Raw genomic sequence first — 21,671 nt, forward strand, 5'->3', positions numbered from 1 at the left:
TCAAGTTGCTTCAAGCTCCATCCCTGACCACCTGAGCAAAGGGACTTGCAGGTTGTGTAAGAGGTTAGGAGGGCAAACTGAACACTGGTTCTCCAGGAGAAATTGTTTATTCGACACACACGTTCTCAAGCAGAATAGGAAAATATATGTTACAGATGTATTTAATGAACAAACGTCTACCGCTATTCAGTGACTAAATAAGTTGTTATGGGCGAGGCGTTTTCAGAACCCCAAAATGTATCATGGAGTTCAACCAACCTCTCCCTTTAATGGATTTGTTGCTTTTCCTAGCACACGGCTTGTTACCTAGGTGTGGGATTACAATTATGGACACGTGGGTTTTTAAACACAAAACACTGCTTATTCCATGAACTCAACTTAACATCTTAAATAAACATTGGATCTCTTAACACCCCTTACTTCAAAGATAACGCTGAAAATATTACAACAGTAAATAATTCCTCAAAATGTTCCTTCAAACTTCCAAGAGACTTAACACCTTTAAACAAAATCACATCAGGTTAAAGGCTTTACTATTACGAGTTTAAATCACCCAAATGATCCAGAGATAGTCTTTCATGGCAGAGATCCTGCTCGTTGCAAACACAGACACTCCCAAGCTCTTTTCAAACTGCCAAACTAAACTGCAAAATGGCTGACCTAAAGCCCAGCTCCACCCACTCTCTGACATCACTGTTTTCTTTTTTAAAAAAATATATTTTATTGAAGTTTTTCATTCACAATTTTTTCCCCTTACACATCAAACAAAAAGAAAAGTTAACAGTACAAGTAACATGAGAACTACATCTAATAATGAGTAACTAACTAACATGGTAAACTAACCAAATAACACGACATCGGCCTCTTTCGCCTCCTGCACTCCCGGCTCATCCGCTACCCCAAATATAGCTAACCCCCAGCCTGGTTTTACCCGGACCTTCACCACCTTCGAGATCACTCCCGTCACTCCCCTCCAATACCCCTCCAGTGCCGGGCACAACCAAAACATATGTGCGTGGTTTGCCGGGCTTCCGCCGCACCTCCCACACTTGTCCTCCACTCCGAAGAACCTGCTCAACCTTGCTCCCGTCATGTGTGCTCTATGCAGCACCTTAAATTGAATCAGGCTAAGCCTGGCACACGAGGAAGAGGAATTTACCCTGCTTAGGGCATCAGCCCACAAACCCTCCTCTATCTCCTCCCCGAGCTCTTCTTCCCATTTTCCTTTCAGTTCGCCCACCAGCTCCTCCCCCTCTTCTCTCATCTCTCGGTATATCTCTGACACCTTGCCCTCCCCGACCCACACCCCCGAAAGCATTCTATCCTGGATCCCCTGTGTCGGGAGCAATGGAAATTCCCTCACCTGTTGTCTTGTGAACGCCTTCACCTGCATATACCTAAAGAAATTTCCCCGGGGCAACTTATACATTTCCTCCAGCGCTCCCAAGCTCGCAAACGTCCCTTCTATAAATAAATCTCCCACCCTCCTAATTCCCAACTGGTGCCAGCTCTGGAATCCTCCATCCATCCTCCCTGGGGCAAACCTATGGTTGTTCCTGATTGGGGACCCCACCAGGGCTCCCAGCACACCTCTCTGTCGCCTCCATTGCCCCCAGATATTTAATGTTGCTGCCACCACTGGGTTCGTGGTAAATTTTTTTGGTGAGAACGGTAGTGGCGCCGTCACCAGCGCCTCTAGACTCGTCCCTTTACAGGACTTCCTCTCTAATCTTTTCCACGCCGCTCCCTCTCCCTCTATCATCCATTTACGGATCATCGCCACATTGGCGGCCCAGTAGTAATCGCCCAAATTCGGCAGCGCCAGTCCCCCTCTGTCTCTACTACGTTGTAAGAACCCCCTCCTTACCCTCGGAACTTTCCCTGCCCACACGAAGCTCGTGATGCTCCTGTCTATTTTTTTAAAGAAGGCCTTAGTGATCAGGAGAGGGAGACATTGGAACACAAATAGGAACCTCGGGAGGACCATCATCTTAATTGCCTGCACTCTGCCCGCCAGTGACAGTGGCTGCATGTCCCTCCTCTTGAAGTCCTCTTCCATTTGTTCCACCAGTCGTGTCAGATTAAGTCTGTGCAAGGTTCCCCAGCTCCTGGCTATCTGAATCCCCAGGTATCGAAAGTTTCTTTCCACTCTCCTTAAAGGCAGGCCATCTATCCCTCTACTCTGGTCTCCAGGGTGTATCACAAAACGTTCACTCTTTCCCATGTTAAGCCTGTATCCCGAGAAATCTCCGCACTCCCTCAATATCTGCATGACCTCTTTCATCCCCCCCACTGGGTCCGTCACATACAACAGTAGGTCATCCGCGTAGAGTGACACTCGGTGTTCCTCTCCCCCTCTAATCACCCCTCTCCATTTTCTGGAGTCTCTCAGCGCCATGGCCAATGGTTCAATTGCCAACGCGAACAGTAATGGAGATAGCGGGCATCCTGTCTTCTTCCCCTGTATAGTCGGAAATACTCCGATCTTTGCCGACCCGTGACCACACTTGCCGTTGGGGCCCCATAGAGGAGTTTGACCCAGCTAACAAACCCGTCCCCGAACCTCCTCAGCACCTCCCATAGATACTCCCACTCCACCTTATCAAATGCCTTATCTGCATCCATTGCCGCCACTATCTCTGCCTCCCCCTCTGCTGGGGGCATCATTATCACCCCTAATAGCCATCGCACATTGACATTTAGTTGTCTCCCCTTTACGAATCCTGTCTGGTCTTCGTGCACCACCTCTGGGACACAGTCCTCTATCCTCGTTGCCAGCACCTTTGCTAGCAATTTGGCGTCAACATTTAGTAGTGAAATAGGCCTATAGGACCCGCACTGCAGCGGATCTTTATCCCGCTTCAAAATTAGCGATATCGTCGCCTCCGACATTGTCGGGGGTAGAGTCCCCCCTTCCCTGGCCTCGTTAAAAGTCCTCACCAACAGCGGGGCCAGCAAGTCCACCTATTTTCTATAAAATTCCACCGGGAACCCATCTGGTCCCGGGGCCTTCCCTGCCTGCATGTTCCCCAGCCCCTTGGTAACCTCGTCCACCCCAATTGGTGCCCCCAGGCCTTCCACCTCCTGCTCCTCCACCCTCGGGAACCTTAATTGGTCCAAAAACTGCCGCATCTCCTCTTTTCTCTCCGGGGGTTGGGACCTATAAAGTCTTTCGTAAAAGGTCTTAAACACCTCGTTTATCTTCCCTGCTCTCCGCACCGTAGCTCCCTTTTCATCTCTAATTCCCCCTATCTCCCTCGCCGCTGTCCTCTTTCGCAGCTGATGGGCCAACAGGCGACTAGCCTTTTCCCCATATTCATATCTCATCCCCTGTGCCTTCCTCCGCTGCACCTCCGCCCTTCTAGTGGTCAGAAGGTCGAACTCCGTCTGGAGTCGTCGTCTTTCCATGTATAGTCCCTCCTCCGGGGCCTCCGCATATTCTTTATCCACCCTTAAAATCTCCCCCAGTAATCTTTCCCTTTCCTTGGCCTCTGTTTTCCCTTTGTGGGCCCTGATGGAGATCAGCTCTCCTCTGACCACCGCCTTTAGTGCTTCCCATACTCCTCCCACTCGGACCTCCCCGTCGCCATTGGCCTCCAGGTATCTCTCGATACATCCCTGCACCCTTCCACAGACTCCCTCATCCGCCAACAATCCCACATCTAATCGCCAGAGTGCACGCTGCTCCCTCTCCTCTCCTAGTTCCAGGTCCACCCAATGTGGGGCATGATCTGAGACAGCTATGGCTGAATACTCAGTTTCTTCCACCCTCGAGATCAACGACCTTCCCAAAACAAAAAAATCTATCCGGGAGTACACCTTGTGAACATGGGAGAAGAAGGAGAACTCCCTGGCCTTCGGTCTAACAAAACGCCATAGATCCACTCCCCCCATTTGGTCCATAAACCCCTTAAGCACCTTGGCCGCTGCCGGCCTTCTTCCGGTCCTAGATCTAGATCTATCTAACCCTGGGTCCAGCACGGTGTTGAAGTCTCCCCCCATTATCAAGTTTCCTACCTCCAGGTCCGGGATACGTCCCAGCATCCGCTTCATGAATCCCGCATCATCCCAATTCGGGGCATATACGTTAGCCAACACGACCTCCGTTCCCTCCAGTCTGCCACTCACCATCACATATCTGCCTCCGCTATCTGCTACAATGCTCCTAGCTTCGAATGATACCCGTTTCCCCACCAGTATGGCCACCCCTCTATTCTTTGCATCCAGCCCTGAATGGAACACCTGTCCCACCCATCCTTTCCTTAACCTAACTTGGTCCGCCACCTTCAGGTGCGTCTCCTGAAGCATAGCCACGTCTGCCCTCAGTCCTTTCATGTGTGCGAACACTCGGGCCCTTTTAATCGGTCCATTGAGGCCTCTCACGTTCCACGTGATCAGTCGCACTGGGGGGCTACCTGTCCCCTTCCCGTGTCGACTAGCCATCACCCTCTCTAGGCCAGTCCCACGTCCCGATTCCGCGCTCCCACCCGTTCCCCAGGCGGCGCATTCCAGCCCCGACCACCTGTTTCTTTAACCAGTTCCTCTTTGACTTCTGCAGCAGCAACCCCAGTTATTCCCCCCCCCCCCCCCCCCCCCCCGCTAGATCCCCATCTAGCGTGATTGCTCCCCCCATATTACTTCCGAAAGTCAGCTGACTTCAACTGACCCCGGCTTCTCCCGCTCACTCCTTGACCTCCCCGTGTGGGGAACTCCCATCTACCTTGCGCCTATCTTCCCGCCATCACCTTTCTGGCGCGGGAACAAGGACAGTAGGCCCCATATTCTCTGTAGTTGTCCCGTCCCTTGTGGCGCAGCTCCCTCTACCGCCCCACTCCCATTCCTCATCCCCCGCCTATGTCTCTTCTTTCCCCCCACCGGCGCCCACATTTCTTAGTGCCCCCCCCCTCCCAATTTACATCCCTATATACATCGACAGTGTCATTTCCCCTCTAAGATCAGTCCCTCAGTTCCGATCCAGTTTCTCGTCTTTAATAAAGGTCCATGCTTCTTCCGCCGTTTCGAAGTAGTGATGTCTCTCCTGGTACGTGACCCATAGTCGCGCCGGCTGCAGCATCCCGAACTTCACTTTCTTCTTGTGTCGCACCTCCTTGGCTCGGTTAAAACTCGCCCTCCTTCTCGCCACGTCCGCACTCCAATCCTGGTACACCCGTACCACCGCATTCTGCCATCTACTACTCCGTACCTTTTTGGCCCACCTCAGAACCACTTCTCTATCATTGAAGCGATGAAATCGCACGATTGTCGCCCTAGGTGGTTCTCCCGCCTTTGGTCTCCTCGCAGGGATCCGATGCGCCCCCTTCCACTTCCAAGGGGCCCGAAGGGGCCTCGGCTCCCATCAGTGAGCTTAGCATTGTGCTCACGTAAGCCCCGCAGTCCGCTCCTTCCACTCCCTCGGGGAGACCCAGGATCCGAAGGTTCTTCCTTCGTGCTCTATTTTCTAGGGCCTCAATCCTTTCAATGCACTTTTTGTGGAGCGCCTCGTGCGTCTGCGTTTTGACCGCCAGGCCCAGGATCTCGTCTTCATTATCCGTCACCTTCTGCTCCACCACGCGGGCTCCGTCTCCTGGGTCTTTTGTGCCTCCTTAAGCCCCTCAATTGCCTGTAGCATCGGGGTCAGCACCTCCTTCTTAAGTAGCTCCACACACCGTCTTAAAAATTCGTCTTGATCGGGCCCCCATGTCGCCTGGGCTTTCTCCGCCGCCATCTTGCTGCTTTTTTCCTCCTGTCCCTATCCTCGAGGATTCTTCGCGATGTAACCACCGCCACCGATATTTTTCTCTTGCGTTGGGGGGGGCTCCCTGTTAACTCACCCCACACCGGGTTTCGTCCTGAAAAATTCCCCGTTGGGGCTCTTAAAAGAGCCTGAAGGTCCGTTTGAGCTGGAGCCGCCGAAACGTGCGGCTTAGCTGGGCATCGCCGCAACCGGAAGTGATCACTGTTTTCTTAAAGGTACATTGCTTAAACATCCATGTCTTAAAGGTACTCTCACATGACAAAGTAAAGTACTCAATGATGAGTGACACAGTGGTTAGCACTGCTGCCTCATAGCGGCAGGGACCCAGGTTCGATTCCGGCGTTGGGTGACTGTGCGGAGTCTGCACGTTCTCCCCGTGTCTGCGTGGGTTTCCTCTGGGTGCTCCGGTTTCCTCCCACAGTCCAAAAATGTGCAGGTTAGGAGCATTGGCCACGATCAATGCGTGGGGTTCTGGGGTTAGTGCATGGGGTGTGAGCCGAGGAGGATGCTCTTTCGGAGGGTCGGTGCAGAATCGATGGGCTGAATGGCAGCCTCCTGAGCTGCACGGATTCTGCGAACAATCAAAACATTCACTGCTTTTCATCTTGCATGAAACACACATAAAGGTTAAAATTCACATACCTACTGCATGAGAATGGGTATTAGGATCTCGGTCTCAACAATGATGTGTGTTACACTCATGTTTTAATTCGCTAATCCAAACTGCCCTGAGCCATCCATTGTCCCACACGGCTGCGGATGGGTTGAGACCAGTATCCAGCGAACTGACTGAGTCCTTTTTGGGGTTTGGTTACCTTTGCACCAGGGTGATTATTATACGTGTTTCCTGGCGAGAGCCAGCACACTTGTGAGCTTTTCCTTCTATCCATCCATGGGATGTGGGTGTTCGCTGGCAAGCCCAACATTCTTTGCCCATCCATCCCTGGTTCACCTTGAGAGCTCTTTAAGAGTCAACCACATTGCTGTGGGTAGCCACATGTCGGCCAGACCAGGTAAGGATGGTCAATTTTCCCCCCCTCCCAATCACCTAAAGGACATTAGTGACCCTGCAACATGGAGGCCTCTGTTGGTAACCGTATTATAATGTACTGACATAGCAGACCCTGCATGTAAAAGTAACTCGAGCGGGTGGCGAAGTAGTTAGCACTGCTGTCTCACGGCGCCAAGGACCCGGGTTCGATCCCGGCCTCAGAGTGGAGTTTGCACATTCTCCCCTTGTCCGCCTGGCTCTCATCCCACAACCCGAAGATGCACAAGGTAGGTGGATTGACCACATTAAATTGCCCTCTTATTGGGGGGGGGGGGAATGAATTGGGTACTTGAAATTTATTTTTGAAAATAAAACAGAAGTAACTTGAAAGAAGTGGTTTGGCAAAGTGCCATAAAACTCTGCTTTATAAGAATGGTTCGTAAAAACAAATTACTCCCAGTTCTGGCAATGACTGAAATTGTTTCCGCTCCAAGTGGAAAATCTATTGCTCGCAGCTAATTTGTGCTGATGAGCTGGATTCTCGACTGAGGTCTGTCTGCCCCCTCAGCTGCATGTAAAAGACTCCAAGGCCTCGTCATTCATCCCATTGCTGTGTGTGGGAGTTTGCGGTGCACATTATAAGCTCCGTTTCCTACATTGTGACACATGACCCTATTTCAAAAGCACTATGTGATCTGCAAAGTTCTCAATGTCCCATGTTCCTCAATCCGCCACAGGCAGGCAAGTCTATTTTTAGTTTGCTTCACAATGTGGGAGTAAAATGAGGGCCTCGGGTTCCTCCTACTAAATGGTGAATTTAGGTCCGATATCGGGAGGTTCTTTACCCAGAGAGTGATCCGTGTGCGAAATGGAACCTGGTATTATTTCGTTTTTTTAGTTGTTCATGGGACGTGGGTGTCACAGGCTCTGCCAGCATTTATTTCCCATCCCTAATTGCCCTTGAGGGGGCAGGTAAGCGTCAACCACATTGCTGTGGGTCTGGAGTCACATGTAGGCCAGACCAGGCAAGGACGGCAGATTTCCTTCCCTAAAGGACATTAGTGACCCAGATGGGATTTTACGACAATGGTCATCATTAGACCTTTTAATTCCAGATTTTTATTGAATTCAAATTTCACCAACTGCGCTGGTGGGATTTGAACCCGTGTCTCCAGAGCTTTACACTGGGTCTCTGGCTAACTAGTCCAGTGACAATACCACTACCCCACCGCCTACCCTATTGCCCTACTGCAAGTCTTATTGATGACGTAAATGGCTTTCCACCCCTATAATTACAGTTAACTTGTAAAAGAAGGTCCAAATAATCAGTTTCTTTGGAGCAGTGAATAGTTTGTGTGTGACCCTTGACGGGAATGGATCCTGTAGGTCGGGTCTACTTACAATGGAGGGGGCACACTCAAAGATGGTTCACTAAGTTAGTTCCCCGGGGGGGGGTGAGGGGATTGTTCCCCCGGGGGGTGAGGGGGTTGGCCCTGGGGGTGAGGGGATGAGTAAATGGGGATTCTTCTATTCTCTGGAGTTTAGAAGATTGAGACGTGATCTCCTTGAAGCCGACAAGATTCTGAAGGGATTTGAGAGAGTGGGTGCTGAGAGATAGATTCCCCCAACTAAGACATGACGTGGCACATGCTCATTTTGGACTGAGATTGGGGACACATTACCTCATTTAAAACGGTTGTAAATCTTTGTGGAGTTCTCCACCCCAGAAGGTTGTGGATGCTCCCTCGTTGAATATATTTTAGTCTGGGATCAACAGATTTTTGGGGTCTCTGGGAATTAAGGGATATGGGGAGTGGGCGGGAAAATGGAGTTTAAGCCCATGATCAGCCATGAACGTATTGAATGGCGGAGCAGGCTCGATGGGCCGAATGGTCTACTCTGGCTCCTATTTCTTGTGTACATAACGTGGGGGAGATCGTCCTGTGTTGGGAGGTGATGGACTGGGAATACCAGGGAAACTGAGCAGGCACATAGAACATAGAACAGTACAGCACAGAACAGGCCCCTCGGCCCTCGATGTTGTGCCGAGCATTGTCCGAAACCAAGGTCAAGCTATCCCACTCCCTGTCATTCTGGTGTGCTCCAGTTCTGATGGAGATCTATTAACATCAGACACTCCATAGTAACCAACTGCAGCTGAACAATATTGGTACTGTTTGAATATGCCTGAGGAATACAGAAAGAAAAGGCTTGATTTCCAGAGCTCCTTGCATACCAAATCGCTTTACAACCAATAATGCACTGTTGAGGAATATTGGCTGTTGCATTGGAGGAAATGTAGCATTTAATTTGTCTGTGGGAGCTTGCTGTACGCAGTGAGGTAAAATTTATTTTGAAACCATTGGTTGTGATAGCTATTAGCCCCAGGACCAAGCAGGTTGAATGCCACATCTGTAAGACAGCACTCCTGACAACGCAGCACTCTCTCCGCACTGCATTGTGAGCGGCAGGCTATATTTTTGTGCTCAGGTCCTGAAGTGAGATTTGAACCCATAACTTTCTGGCTTGAGATGAGAGTGCTACCCACTGAGACGCCGGCTTGGGACGCCCAAGTTACGGACGGAGCCCTATTCTCGGGTCAGTCACTTTCTGTTTCGAAACTGATGACTTTTGATACCTTTTTTCCACAGTTGATCCTGTTTGGGTTGAGTAACCAGATGGTGGTGGATTTTACCGAGGAAAATACAATGACCTTTAAGCACCTCTTCCTGAAGGATTATGTGGATGGGTCGGGTAATTCCTATGCTGTGTACACACAGAGGGATGTCTATGATTCTATTTTCTACACAGTTGAGCAGGTTGGTGGCTGTCATTAGAACTAGCTTTCGCTCACCATTTGGGCACTTCACCGCTTTCTCTCTGTTAACACGCCAAATTGCTCTTTCTGGTGGCAGCCCGTGTTCATTGGGGCAACTTGGTATTTAGCATGTCGTCTACTTTATGGGAAAATAGATGGTATCCAACATACTGAAACAAAGAGCTTGCTTTAATAGAGCTTCTCATCGAACATCCTTAATGAAGTGCTTTCTAAAGTGTTGTCCGTGTTGTAGTGTGGGGAACAGCGCAGCCAATTTGCACACACCAAGCTCCCACCAATAGCAATGACTACATCATTTGTTTTTCAGTGATCGTTTCCAACATTTCTTTGCGATTGTTTTTAGTCAGCACAGCTGGCAGCAACCACGTTAGCACAGTGGTTAGCACACTTGCATCACGGCATCAGGGTGCCAGGTTCGATTCCCGCTTGGGTCACTGTCTGTGCGGAGTCTGCACGTTCTCCCCATGTCTGTGTGGGTTTCCTCCGGGTGCTCCGGTTTCCTCCCACAGTCCAAAGACGTGCAGGTTAGGTGGATTGGCCATGCTAAATTGCCCAAACGTTTGGCGGGGTTACGGGGCTAGGATTGGGGATTGGGCCTAGGTAGGGTGCACTATCGGAGCAAGGGTCTGTGCAAACCCAATGGGCCGAATGGCCTCCTTCTGCACTGTAGGGATTCTATGATTTGTCTGTGGGGAGAGAAACACCAGTTAATGCTCCTGATCAATGACCTTTCATCAGAACTGGGGGAAAGGTCAGAGACATAATGGGTTTGGAGCAAAGGGACTGTGAAGATTGCGGTGGGAATGCACGTTTCCACTTTGTTTATCGTGCTCGTCCCTGATACCATTATGCAGTTCTTACCCTCGAGTATTTCCTACTTCACTAATGACTTGATGTGCGCTGTTATTTGACTGCCTTTAACAAAGAACAAACAAAGAACAAAGAAAAGTACAGCACAGGAACAGGCCCTTCGGCCCTCCAAGTCCGTGCAGACCATGCTGCCCGACTAAACTACAATCTTCTACACTTCCTGGGTCCGTATCCCTCTATTCCCATCCTATTCATGTATTTGCCACTATCGTCCCTGTTCCACCACCTCCTCCGGTAGCGAGTTCCAGGCACCCACTACCCTCTGTGTAAAAAAAAAAACTTGCCTCGTACATCTACTCTAAACCTTGCCCCTTGCACCTTAAACCTACGCCCCCTAGTAATTGACCCCTCTACTCTGGGGAAAAGCCTCTGACTATACACTCTGTCTATGCCCCTCATAATTTTGTAGACCTCTATCAGGTCACCCCTCAACCTCTGTCGTTCCAGTGAGAACAAACCGAGTTTATTCAACCTCTCCTCATAGCTAATGCCCTCCATACCATGCAACATCCTGGTAAATCTCTTCTGCACCCTCTCTAAAGCCTCCACATCGTTCTGGTAGTGTGGTGACCAGAATTGAACACTATACTCCAAGTGTGGCCTAACTAAGGTTCTATACAGCTGCAACATGACTTGCCAATTCTTATACTCAATGCCCCGGCCAATGAAGGCAAGCATGCCGTATGCCTTCTTGACTACCTTCTCCACCTGTGTTGCCCCTTTCAGTGACCTGTGGACCTGTACACCCAGATCTCTCTGACTTTCAACACTCTTGAGGGTTCTACCATTCACTGTATATTCCCTACCTGCATTAGACCTTCCAAAAATGCATTACCTCACATTTGTCCGGATTAAACTCCATCTGCCATCTCTCCGCCCAAGTCTCCAAACGATCTAAATCCTGCTGTATCCTCTGACGGTCCTCATCGTTATCCGCAATTCCACCAACCTTTATGTCGTCTGCAAACTTACTAATCAGACCAGTTACATTTTCCTCCAAATCATTTATATATACTACGAACAGCAAAGGTCCCAGCACTGATCCCTGCGGCACACCACTAGTCACAGCCCTCCAATTAGAAAAGCACCCTTCCATTGCTACTCTCTGCCTTCTATGACCTAGCCAGTTCTGTATCCATCTTGCTAGCTCACCCCTGATCCCGTGTGACTTATCCTTTTGTGCCAGTCTGTCATGAGGGACCTTGTCAAAGGCCTTACTGAAGTCCATATAGACAACATCCACTGCCCTGCCTGCATCAATCATCTTTGTGACCTCTTCGAAAAACTCTATCAAGTTAGTGAGACACGACCTCCCCTTCACAAAACTATGCTGCCTCTCACTAATACGTCCATTTGCTTCCAAATGGGAGTAGATCCTGTCTCGAAGAATTCTCTCCAGTAATTTCCCTACCGCTGACGTAAGGCCCACCGGCCTGTAGTTCCCTGGATTATCCTTGCTACCCTTCTTAAACAAGGGAACAACATTGGCTGTTCTCCAGTCCTCCGGGACATCACCTAAAGACAGTGAGGATCCAAAGATTTCTGTCAAGGCCTCAGCAATTTCCTCTCTAGCCTCCTTCAGTATTCTGGGGTAGATCCCATCAGGCCCTGGGGACTTATCTACCTTAATATTTTTCAAGACGCCCAACACCTCGACTTTTTGGATCTCAATGTGACCCAGGCTATCTACACACCCTTCTCCAGACTCGACATCCACCAATTCCTTCTCTTTGGTGAATACTGATGCAAAGTATTCATTTAGTACCTTGCCCATTTCCTCTGGCTCCACAGATAGATTCCCTTGCCTATCCTTCAGTGGGCCAACCCTTTCCCTGGCTACCGTCTTGCTTTTTATGTACGTGTAAAAAGCCTTTGGATTTTCCTTAATCCTATTTGCCAATGACGTTTCGTGACCCCTTCTAGCCCTCCTGACTCCTTGCTTAAGTTCCTTCCTACTTTCCTTATATTCCACACAGGCTTTGTCTGTTCTCAGCCTTCTAGCCCTGACAAATGCCTCCTTTTTCTTTTTGACGAGGCCTACAATATCTCTCGTTATCCAAGGTTCCCGAAATTTGCCGTATTTATCCTTCTTCCTCACAGGAACATGCCGGTCCAGAATTCCTTTCAACTGACACTTGAAAGCTTCCCACATGCCAGATGTTGATTTACCCTCAAACATCCGCCCCCAATCTAGGTTCTTCAGTTCCCACGTAATATTGTTATAATTAGCCTTCCCCCAATTTAGCACATTCACCCTAGGACCACTCTTATCCTTGTCCAACAACACTTTAAAACTTACTGAATTGTGGTCACTGTTCCTGAAATGCTCCCCTACTGAAACTTCTACCACCTGGCCGGGCTCATTCCCCTTCCCTAGTTGGACTGTCTACATATTGTTTTAAGAAGCCCTCCTGGATGCTCCTTACAAACTCTGCCCCGTCTAAGCCCCTGGCACTAAGTGAGTCCCAGTCAATATTGGGGAAGTTGAAGTCTCCCATCACCACAACCCTGTTGTTTTTACTCTTTTCCAAAATCTGTCTACCTATCTGCTCCTCTATCTCCCACTGGCTGTTGGGAGGCCTGTAGTAAACCCCCAACATTGTGACTGCACCCTTCTTATTCCTGATCTCTACCCGTATAGCCTCGCTGCCCTCTGAGGTGTCCTCCCGCAGTACAGCTGTGATATTCTCCCTAACCAGTAGCGCAACTCCGCCACCCCTTTTACATCCCCTTTTACCACATTGCTTGTTGGCCCTGAGAATACAATAACATGGCCCTGTGCTTCACTCTAGTTGATCTCGAGTAATCACAGTGCGACTCACTTGAGATGCTTTATTTTCCCTGCAGTACCTCGCTCTGCAGGATATGACCCTGGGGCGGTACGCCTATGTGTCTGACGGCGATGAGAATAGCACTGCCCTTCAGCTCTGCCAGCGCTTTTACAAGAAGGGGAGCATCAACCCTGCAAATGACACCTTCAACATCAACCCACAGGTGGTAACAGGTGAGAGATGAGAGAGCCGCGGCCCGCTGAACCGACACATGAAATGTCCCGGCTTCGGGCCCATTCGCCGTTCTGCTGAGACAGTCTCTTCCACGCCTAGCGCGCTTTTTAAAATTTGGGGTGTGGAAGATGTTTGAAAGGCCAGCCATTGTTATCCATCTCTTCTTCCCTCCCCCTTCACAGAATCCCCACAGTGCGCAAGGAGGCCATTCGGCCTATCGAGTCTGCACCAGCACCCTACCTAGGCCCAATCTCCCACCCTATTCTCGTAGCCCCACCTAGGGCCAATTTAGCTTGGCGAATCCCACCCTAACCTGCACATCTTTGGTCTGTGGGAGGAAACCGGAGCACCCGGAGGAAACCCTCGCAGACGCGGGGAGAACGTGCAGACTCTACAGAGACAGTCACCCGAGATCGGAATTGAACCCGGGTCCCTGGAGCTGTGAGGCACTGTGCCACCATGCCGCCCCATAAGGCTGCCAGCAAGTGTTGTCTTGTCTCCTCTTCTGGTGAAGGTACTCCCACCTGCTGTTGGGTAGTTCCAGGATTTAACCCAACAACGATGAAGGAACGGTGTTTGTATGTCCCAGCCGAGACGGTGCGCGACTTGGGGAACTTGGAGCTGATGGTCATCCATGACGTCGCTGTTCGCGTCCTCCTCGATGGCGGAGGTCCCAGTTTTGGACACTGCTGGTGGGAGTAAATTGGGAGGATTGAGAGGGGAGGGGGTGGGGGTGGTGGTGGGAGGGAGGGGGGTGGTGGTGGTTGGGGGGGGGGGGGGGGAGGGGGGAGGGGGAGTTGAGAGGGGAGGGGGAGTTGAGAGGGGAGGGGGAGGCCCAGACCAGGCAGCCAAAGGCACGATTCTCCAACTCCGGGGTTGGTGAGCATCAGGATGTGCGACAGGCCAGGACTGGAGGAATGCAGGAGGGTTATGGCATTGGGAAGAGGTCACAGAGAAGCCGAGGGCCTTGGCCATGGAGAGAATTTGCAAAAAGAGGCGTTGGCGGCACAGGCGATCGACGAGGAGAAGCTGCTGCAAGTCGGGATAGGGGCTGCAGGATTTTGGGTAAGTGTCATGTCACCAGAAAATCCGTGGTCGCAAATTGTACCCAACCCCAGTGTGTCAGTAATTGAGGCGATGTGGGGGGCAGATAATGAGGAGGAAGTGGATTCGGGCTGGGTGTTTAGCGTTGGGTAGTTTAGGGGGGTGGGGACACAATATATTAATAAAATTAATAATAAATAGATAAAATAAATGTCATGACCAATCGCGGGTATTGAACATATGAAATCGGACTGGGGAACGCATTGTGAATCCACCGGCAGGAAAAAGCCAAATTCTTTTTTTTTGATGGTTTCCATCATCGAAATAGAACATAGAACATTACAGCGCAGTACAGGCCCTTCGGCCCTCGATGTTGCGCTGACCTGGAAACCACTCTGAAACCCATCTCCACTATTCCCTTATCGTCCATATGTCTATCCAATGACTATTTGAATGCCCTTAGTGTTGGCGAGTCCACTACTGTTGCAGGCAGGGCATTCCACGCCCTTACTACTCTCTGAGTAAAGAACCTACCTCTGACATCTGTCCTATATCTATCTCCCCTCAATTTAAAGCTATGTCCCCTCGTGCCAGCCATTTCCATCCGCGGGAGAAGGCTCTCACTGTCCACCCTATCCAATCCTCTGATCATCTTGTATGCCTCAATTAAGTCACCTCTTAACCTTCTTCTCTCTAACGAAAACAGCCTCAAGTCCCTCAGCCTTTCCTCATAAGATCTTCCCTCCATACCAGGCAACCTTCTGGTAAATCTCCTCTGCACCCTTTCCAATGCTTCCACATCCTTCCTATAATGCGGCGACCAGAATTGCACGCAATACTCCAAATGCGGCCGCACCAGAGTGTTGTACAGCTGCAATGTAGCCACAACTTCCACATCTTAGGGTGGGATCCTTCAGCTTCTGATTTGAGGGATCGTACGTAAGACACTAGCCTCTCGTTTCAGCTGCTGACCTGTTTTGGGGTCTGCATTGCCTGCCCCGAACATTGTGCCCTGAAACATTGTGGTGTGAAAGGAGCTGCGCATTTTGATTTAGCTGTTGTTGATCCACTGGGACGATCGGCAATTCGTTGTGAAGCCAGGAGGAAACTAGACCGCAGTCTTTGCATTTAATGCTGCTTTGTTCACAGTATGCAGCAGTATGCACGTTTACCTTTATCCCAACCACCGCCCAGTGGCCCAGAAGTCACTGTACTCCAAAAACCAAATAAGCAAGCGACCAAGTTATCTACCCCTTTAAATGGGTAAAGTCTCTTTGTATTTTTAAAATATCTATTTAACACTTCCCCAGTTTTCTCCTACTCTGGTGAAAGAGTTCAGGCTGAGATATAGGTCAGTGAACAATTTGTTTTTTCCCCATAAATTTCATGTACCCAATTGATTTTCCAATTAAGGGGCAATTTAGCGAGGCCAATTCACCTAACCTGCACATCTTTGGGTTGTGGGGGCGAAACCCACGCAAACACTGGGAGAATGTGCAAACTCCACACGGACAGTGACCCAGAGCCGGGATCGAACCCGGGACCTCGGCGCCGTGAGGCAGCAGTGCTAACCACTGCGCCACCGTGCTGCCCGCGGTGAACAATTTGTGATGACTGGTCATTGTTTCACGAGTGAGATAAGAAGCAGGGGTCACTCTTATTAGGTAGGTCATTAGCCATAGTCCATGAGGGGATGGCTGGTATCTCTCTCGATTAGACAGAGGCAGGGTTCCAAGTCTGTCTCAGCCGGAACAGGAATTGAACCCACGCCGTCGGAGATATACTGAACCACGCACCAGCCCTCTAGCCGACTTGAGTTTACTGGCCTCAAAGACTACTGCGTCTGGTATTTCCAGGTGGGCTCCCACCCAAGTACTAGCCAGGCCTGAATCTGGAGAGCAGACACAATTGGGCATTTTCAGACCATTCTGTTGGCAGCCAGGGTTCTGTTTCTACTCCCCTGAGTAATCAAGAAACAAATGAACAAATTGACTAGCTGCCACACTCCCAGATGCCCATAGGCTGCTCCCCCCCCCTTTGAGAGCTGACTGGTGGCGATTTAACCTGAGGGTCACCACACCTGGGGAGAGGGGGTGAGGTTAAGCTGGCGGGATAACCTCAGCTGGTACGGGAATTGAACCCGGGCTGTTGGCGTCACTCCGCATCACAAATGAGCTAGCCACCGCTTAACACTAACAAACAACAAAGTCGACAAAGAAAACTCATGATTAGAACCTGCTCTCAAAGTGCTTAATCAGTGCTGTTCACCCATGCATCCTTAACTTTAATACAATTAACATGCCGTTAAGTGTGATGGCCAGAGTTGGCCGTTTGACTGCAATGGATTTCTAACATTCTAACTCTGCTCCTTTTCTTCCAGAGTGTGTGAATGTGAGCCCCACATCGCACATCAACCCCAGAGAGACGTTGAAGTATCAGAACATCACACTGAAATTCTACAAGTAAAGTCACCCTCGGTTTAAATTATTGCGCTGAGCCCAGTTTTGACTGGATATGAAATGCCTCTTAAGCCTGAGTTAGAGTGTTACATTGAGCCCTGTGCTTACAAGAAGGATATTGAGGTTTTGGAGAGTGCAATACAGATTTGCAGTGTGGCTGCCTGGTTCCGTCGTTTCATAGTGCAGAAGGGGGCCATTCGGCCCATCAAGTCTGCATCGGCTCTTGGAAAGAGCACCCTACTTAGGCCCACGCCGCCACCCTTTCCCAGAAACCCTATGCCCCCTGGGACACTAAAGGAAATTTATCACGGCCAATCCACCTAACCTACACATCTTTGGACTGTGGGAGGAAACCGGAGCACCCGGAGGAAACCCATGCAACTGTGCTAACCACTGTGCTGCCGTGCTGCCCAGATTACGGCGTGATGAAATAGGGTTTCAAATGGGGAAAGGATGGGTCAGGGTGGAAACGGGCGGCCCAGATGAGGAGCCATGTTACACCAGTTTGATCTCAAAAGATATTTGATCTGGGGCAGGAGAAATTTCTTCACAATGAGTTGTAGAGCTGAGGATTCACTTCCAAGGTTAGTTGTTGAGGCAGAAATGGTGTCAGGGTTTAAGAGAATATTGGATAAAGGGGATTAGGTGGAGGGTAATTATGATTAGGGCCGTCTCTCGGGATATAGGCTTAACATGGGAAAGAGTGAGCTTTTTGTGATACACCCTGGGGACCAGAGTAGAGGGATAGATGGCCTACCGCTAAGGAGAGTGGAAAGAAACTTCCGATACCTGGGGATTCAGATAGCCAGGAGCTGGGGAACCTTACACAGACTTAATCTGACACGACTGGTGGAACAAATGGAAGAGGATTTCAAAAGGTGGGACATGCAGCCGCTGTCACTGGCGGGCAGAGTGCAGGCGATTAAGATGATGGTCCTCCCGAGGTTCCTATTTGTGTTTCAATGTCTCCCTATACTGATCACTAAGGCCTTTTTAAAAAAATAGGAGTATCACGAGCTTCGTGTGGGCAGGGAAGGTCCCGAGGGTAAGGAGGGGGTTCCTACAACGTAGTAGAGACAGAGGGGGACTGGCGTTGCCGAATTTGGGCGACTACTACTGGGCCGCCAATGTGGCGATGATTCGTAAATGGATGATAGAGGGAGAGGGAGCGGCGTGGAAAAGATTGGAGATGAAGTCCTGTAAAGGGACGAGTTTAAAAGCGCTGGTGACGGCGCCACTACCGCTCTCATCAAAAAAATTTACCACGAACCCAGTGCTGGCGGCAACATTAAGTATCTGGGGGCAATGGAGGCGACAGAGGGGTGTGCTGGGAGCCTCGGTGTGGTCCCCGATCAGGAACAACCATAGGTTTGCCCCAGGGAGGCTGGATGGAGGATTCCAGAGCTGGCACCGGGCAGGAATCAGGAGAGTGGGAGATTTATTTATAGACGGGACGTTTGCGAGCTTGGGAGCGCTTGAGGAAAAGTATAAGCTGCCCCGGGGAAATTTCTTTAGGTATATGCAGGTGAGGGCGTTCACAAGACAACAGGTGAGGGAATTTCCATTGCTCCCGACACAGGGGATCCAGGATAGAATGCTTTCGGGGGTGTGGGTCGGGGAGGGCAAGGTGTCAGAGATATACCGAGAGATGAGAGAAGAGGGGGAGGAGTTGGTGGGCGAACTGAAGGGAAAATGGGAAGAAGAGCTCGGGGAGGAGATTGAGGAGGGTTTGTGGGCTGATGCCCTGTGGTGATACACCCTCATGCCGTAAGCAGGGTAAATTCCTCTTCCTCGTGTGCCAGTCTTAGCCTGATCCAATTTAAGGTGCTGCATAGAGCACACATAACGGGAGCAAGGTTGAGCAGGTTCTTCGGAGTGGAGGACAAGTGTGGGAGGTGCGGGGGAAGCCCGGCGAACCACACATGTTTTGGTTGTGTCCGGCACTGGGGGGGTATTGGAGGGGAGTGACGGGAGTGATCTCGAAGGTGGTGAAGGTCCGGGTCAAACCAGGCTGGGGGTTAGCTTTATTTGGAGTTGTGGATGAGCCGGGAGTGCAGGAGGCGAAAGAGGCCGATGTCGTGGCCTTTGCGTCCCTAGTAGCCCGGCGTAGGATTTTACTCATGTGGAAGGAAGCGAAACCCCCCGGACTGGAGGCCTGGATAAACGATATGGCGGGGTTCATAAAACTGGAGCAGATTAAGTTTGCACTGAGAGGATCGGCTCAAGGGTTCACCAGGCGGTGGCAGCCGTTCCTCGACTACCTAGCGGAACGTTAGAGGGAAGATAGATGACCAGCAGCAGCAACCCAGGGGGAGGGGAGGGAGGGGGGGTAAATTGTTTGGGTTTTTGGAGGGGGAGAGGGGGCGGGGGGGAGTATTACTTTGTGTTGTTTGGTTAGTTTACCATGTTAGTTACACAATGTTATATTGCAGTTATCATGTTACTTGTATTTTTATTTCTTTGATTTGTAAGGGAAAAAATTGTGTTTGAAAACTTTAATAAAATATATATTTTAAAAAAATGATTAGGGCTGTCTGCTCACTGCAGGGTGAATGCGGACATGGCTGCTCACTGCAGGGTGAATGCGGACATGGCTGCTCACTGCAGGGTGAATGCGGACATGGCTGCTCACTTCAGGGTGAATGCGGACATGGCTGCTCACTGCAGGGTGAATGCGGACATGGCTGCTCACTGCAGGGTGAATGCGGACATGGCTGGTTGGGCCGTATAGCCACATTTGGCTTGTTCTGTGGGCCGTCGGTATTGTAGAGGTGGCCCCTCCTCTTTTGTGTAGTGCACACGCCAGTAAGTGTGAAACAGCATCTCCCCACCCCCCCACAGGAAACTGAATGCACGGGGAACCTGGACACGAACCCAGTGCATGCTGAAAGAAGGTTCTGGAAAGTTTGCAGGTCTGACTCCTGACTGGCCGAGCGAACATTGCAAAATCTCCTGACGTGACACTCTGAATGTCTCAACCCTCCTAGTCACATGACTTCAGCTATTTATCTCCCCCCCCCCCCACCCTCTCAATTGCTCCTGAGTTTCGTTCTTCAGCAAAGGGAGAATGGCTCCCGTTGATTTTTAGTGGAATGAGATAGCAGAGGTCCATGTCGTGCTAGTCCCAGTTTCTCGGGGCAGTTCACCTTGGGGTGGGGGGTCCACATGTGTATTCAACCACGTGACCCAAGTTGAAAACAATTGGAGATGGCTAATGATTGTACTTTTCCTGAGAGAGCCAGGATTTGTACACCATGCTAAATAAGCAGGCAGTATCTGGTCATGGGTGCCCGGGGATGGTGATGTGTCTGAGCTTGGGCCTCCCTGTTTCTTTTCTTTTTTTAAAAATTTAGAGTACCCAATCAATTTTTTCCAATTAAGGGGCAATTTAGCATGGCCAATCCACCTAGCCTGAACATCTTTGCCACAGAAACACAGGGGGAATATGCAAACTCCACACAGGCAGTGACCCACAGCCAGGGCCGAACCTGGGACCTCGACGCCGTGAGGCGACAGGGCTAACCCACCGTACCGCCCCCCCCCCCCCCCCCCCCCCCCGTTTCTTTTCTAACCCACTAGTGCCTCGTTGAATAAATAACACAAGCTTATTATGAGTATTCTACTAGAGCGCAAGCTCCCGTTTCAGCCCCTGGTCTGTGCTGAGCTAGCAGATAGGAGGCCGCATTGACACTGGTGCTAAAATTAACCCAGGACTCCTGGGCAAAGAAGGGGTTACATTGGCCCTGAAACCTGCTCCTTGCATCTGGTTGTCCGATTAATGGGGCACTGATGCCCCTCACAATTGAACGGCTTGTCTGGGTTCACTCGTGAGGGGTATAGCCGCCTGGGTGTGTGTGGCCAACACACACGGAACCATAGCCCAGTGTGAATGGGTGCTTTTGATGGGGGAAAATACTAGTGACGTGGGGGAGGAGTTAATGGCCACATTTTATTTGTGACAGGCTGTGACACTGCCACCTTAATGCTCGCATGGTGGCAGTTAGAAAAGCACCGCGGCCGTTCGGCCCATTGAGCCTTTGCTAACACTTTGATAGAAATTGTGTATGTGTGCGCGTGTGTGTGTCAGTGCCGTCTCCTGCGCTGTCGGAGATGAGCACAGACCATGGATGGAACTTGGGCCTTTCTCGGTTAGTCACTGCGTGACAGAAGGTGGGGAAGGGTAAAACCGACATTTGCAGCCAGCCTGCTAAAACCCATTCTGCTTTTGTGTTCTCAGGCTTATAAATGTCTCCATCATGTTTAAACTGAAGGCCATAAACATCCAGACAATCATCAACCATGAAATCCCGGATTGTTACACGTTTCAGATCCTAGTGAGTGCAATCCTCCTCCTTGTTTTGTGAATGACCTCTGCCTCTCCCCACAGCGGATCAGCCGATGTTAATCTCCCCTGCGTGCAAACTCGTGTAGGAGTCGGCTCAGCCGCTCACATGACGGGGCAACGATGAAGGGATTAATCTTGAACTGGCAGTGCAGTGGAAACCTTATGCAAAGTTTAAATAGCCCCCCCCCCCCCCCCCCCCCCCACCCCCCGAGACCTCTACCGCCTGGAAGTGCAAGGGCAGCAGATGCATGGGAACACCATCAGCGGAAAGTTCCCTTCCAAGCACCTTGACTGGAAACTATATCACCGTTCCCTCACTGTCACTGGGTCACAATCCTGGGGACCCCTCTCTGTGTGTGGATG

General features: G+C 50.4%; 1 protein-coding gene across 1 annotated transcript in view; it reads left to right on the forward strand.

Moving 5' to 3' along the window:
• Positions 1 to 21,671, forward strand: part of LOC140403257 (mucolipin-1-like) — a 94,774-nt gene that overhangs the window by 26,620 nt on the left and 46,483 nt on the right. The window contains exons 3-6 of the mRNA XM_072491030.1: positions 9,398 to 9,565; positions 13,303 to 13,459; positions 16,885 to 16,966; positions 21,201 to 21,297. Of these exons, the coding sequence (XP_072347131.1) occupies positions 9,398 to 9,565; positions 13,303 to 13,459; positions 16,885 to 16,966; positions 21,201 to 21,297 (504 nt within the window). The remainder of the gene's footprint in view (positions 1 to 9,397; positions 9,566 to 13,302; positions 13,460 to 16,884; positions 16,967 to 21,200; positions 21,298 to 21,671) is intronic.

Source organism: Scyliorhinus torazame, chromosome 27 (genome assembly GCF_047496885.1).
Source record: "Scyliorhinus torazame isolate Kashiwa2021f chromosome 27, sScyTor2.1, whole genome shotgun sequence".
Lineage (NCBI taxonomy): Eukaryota > Metazoa > Chordata > Chondrichthyes > Carcharhiniformes > Scyliorhinidae > Scyliorhinus > Scyliorhinus torazame.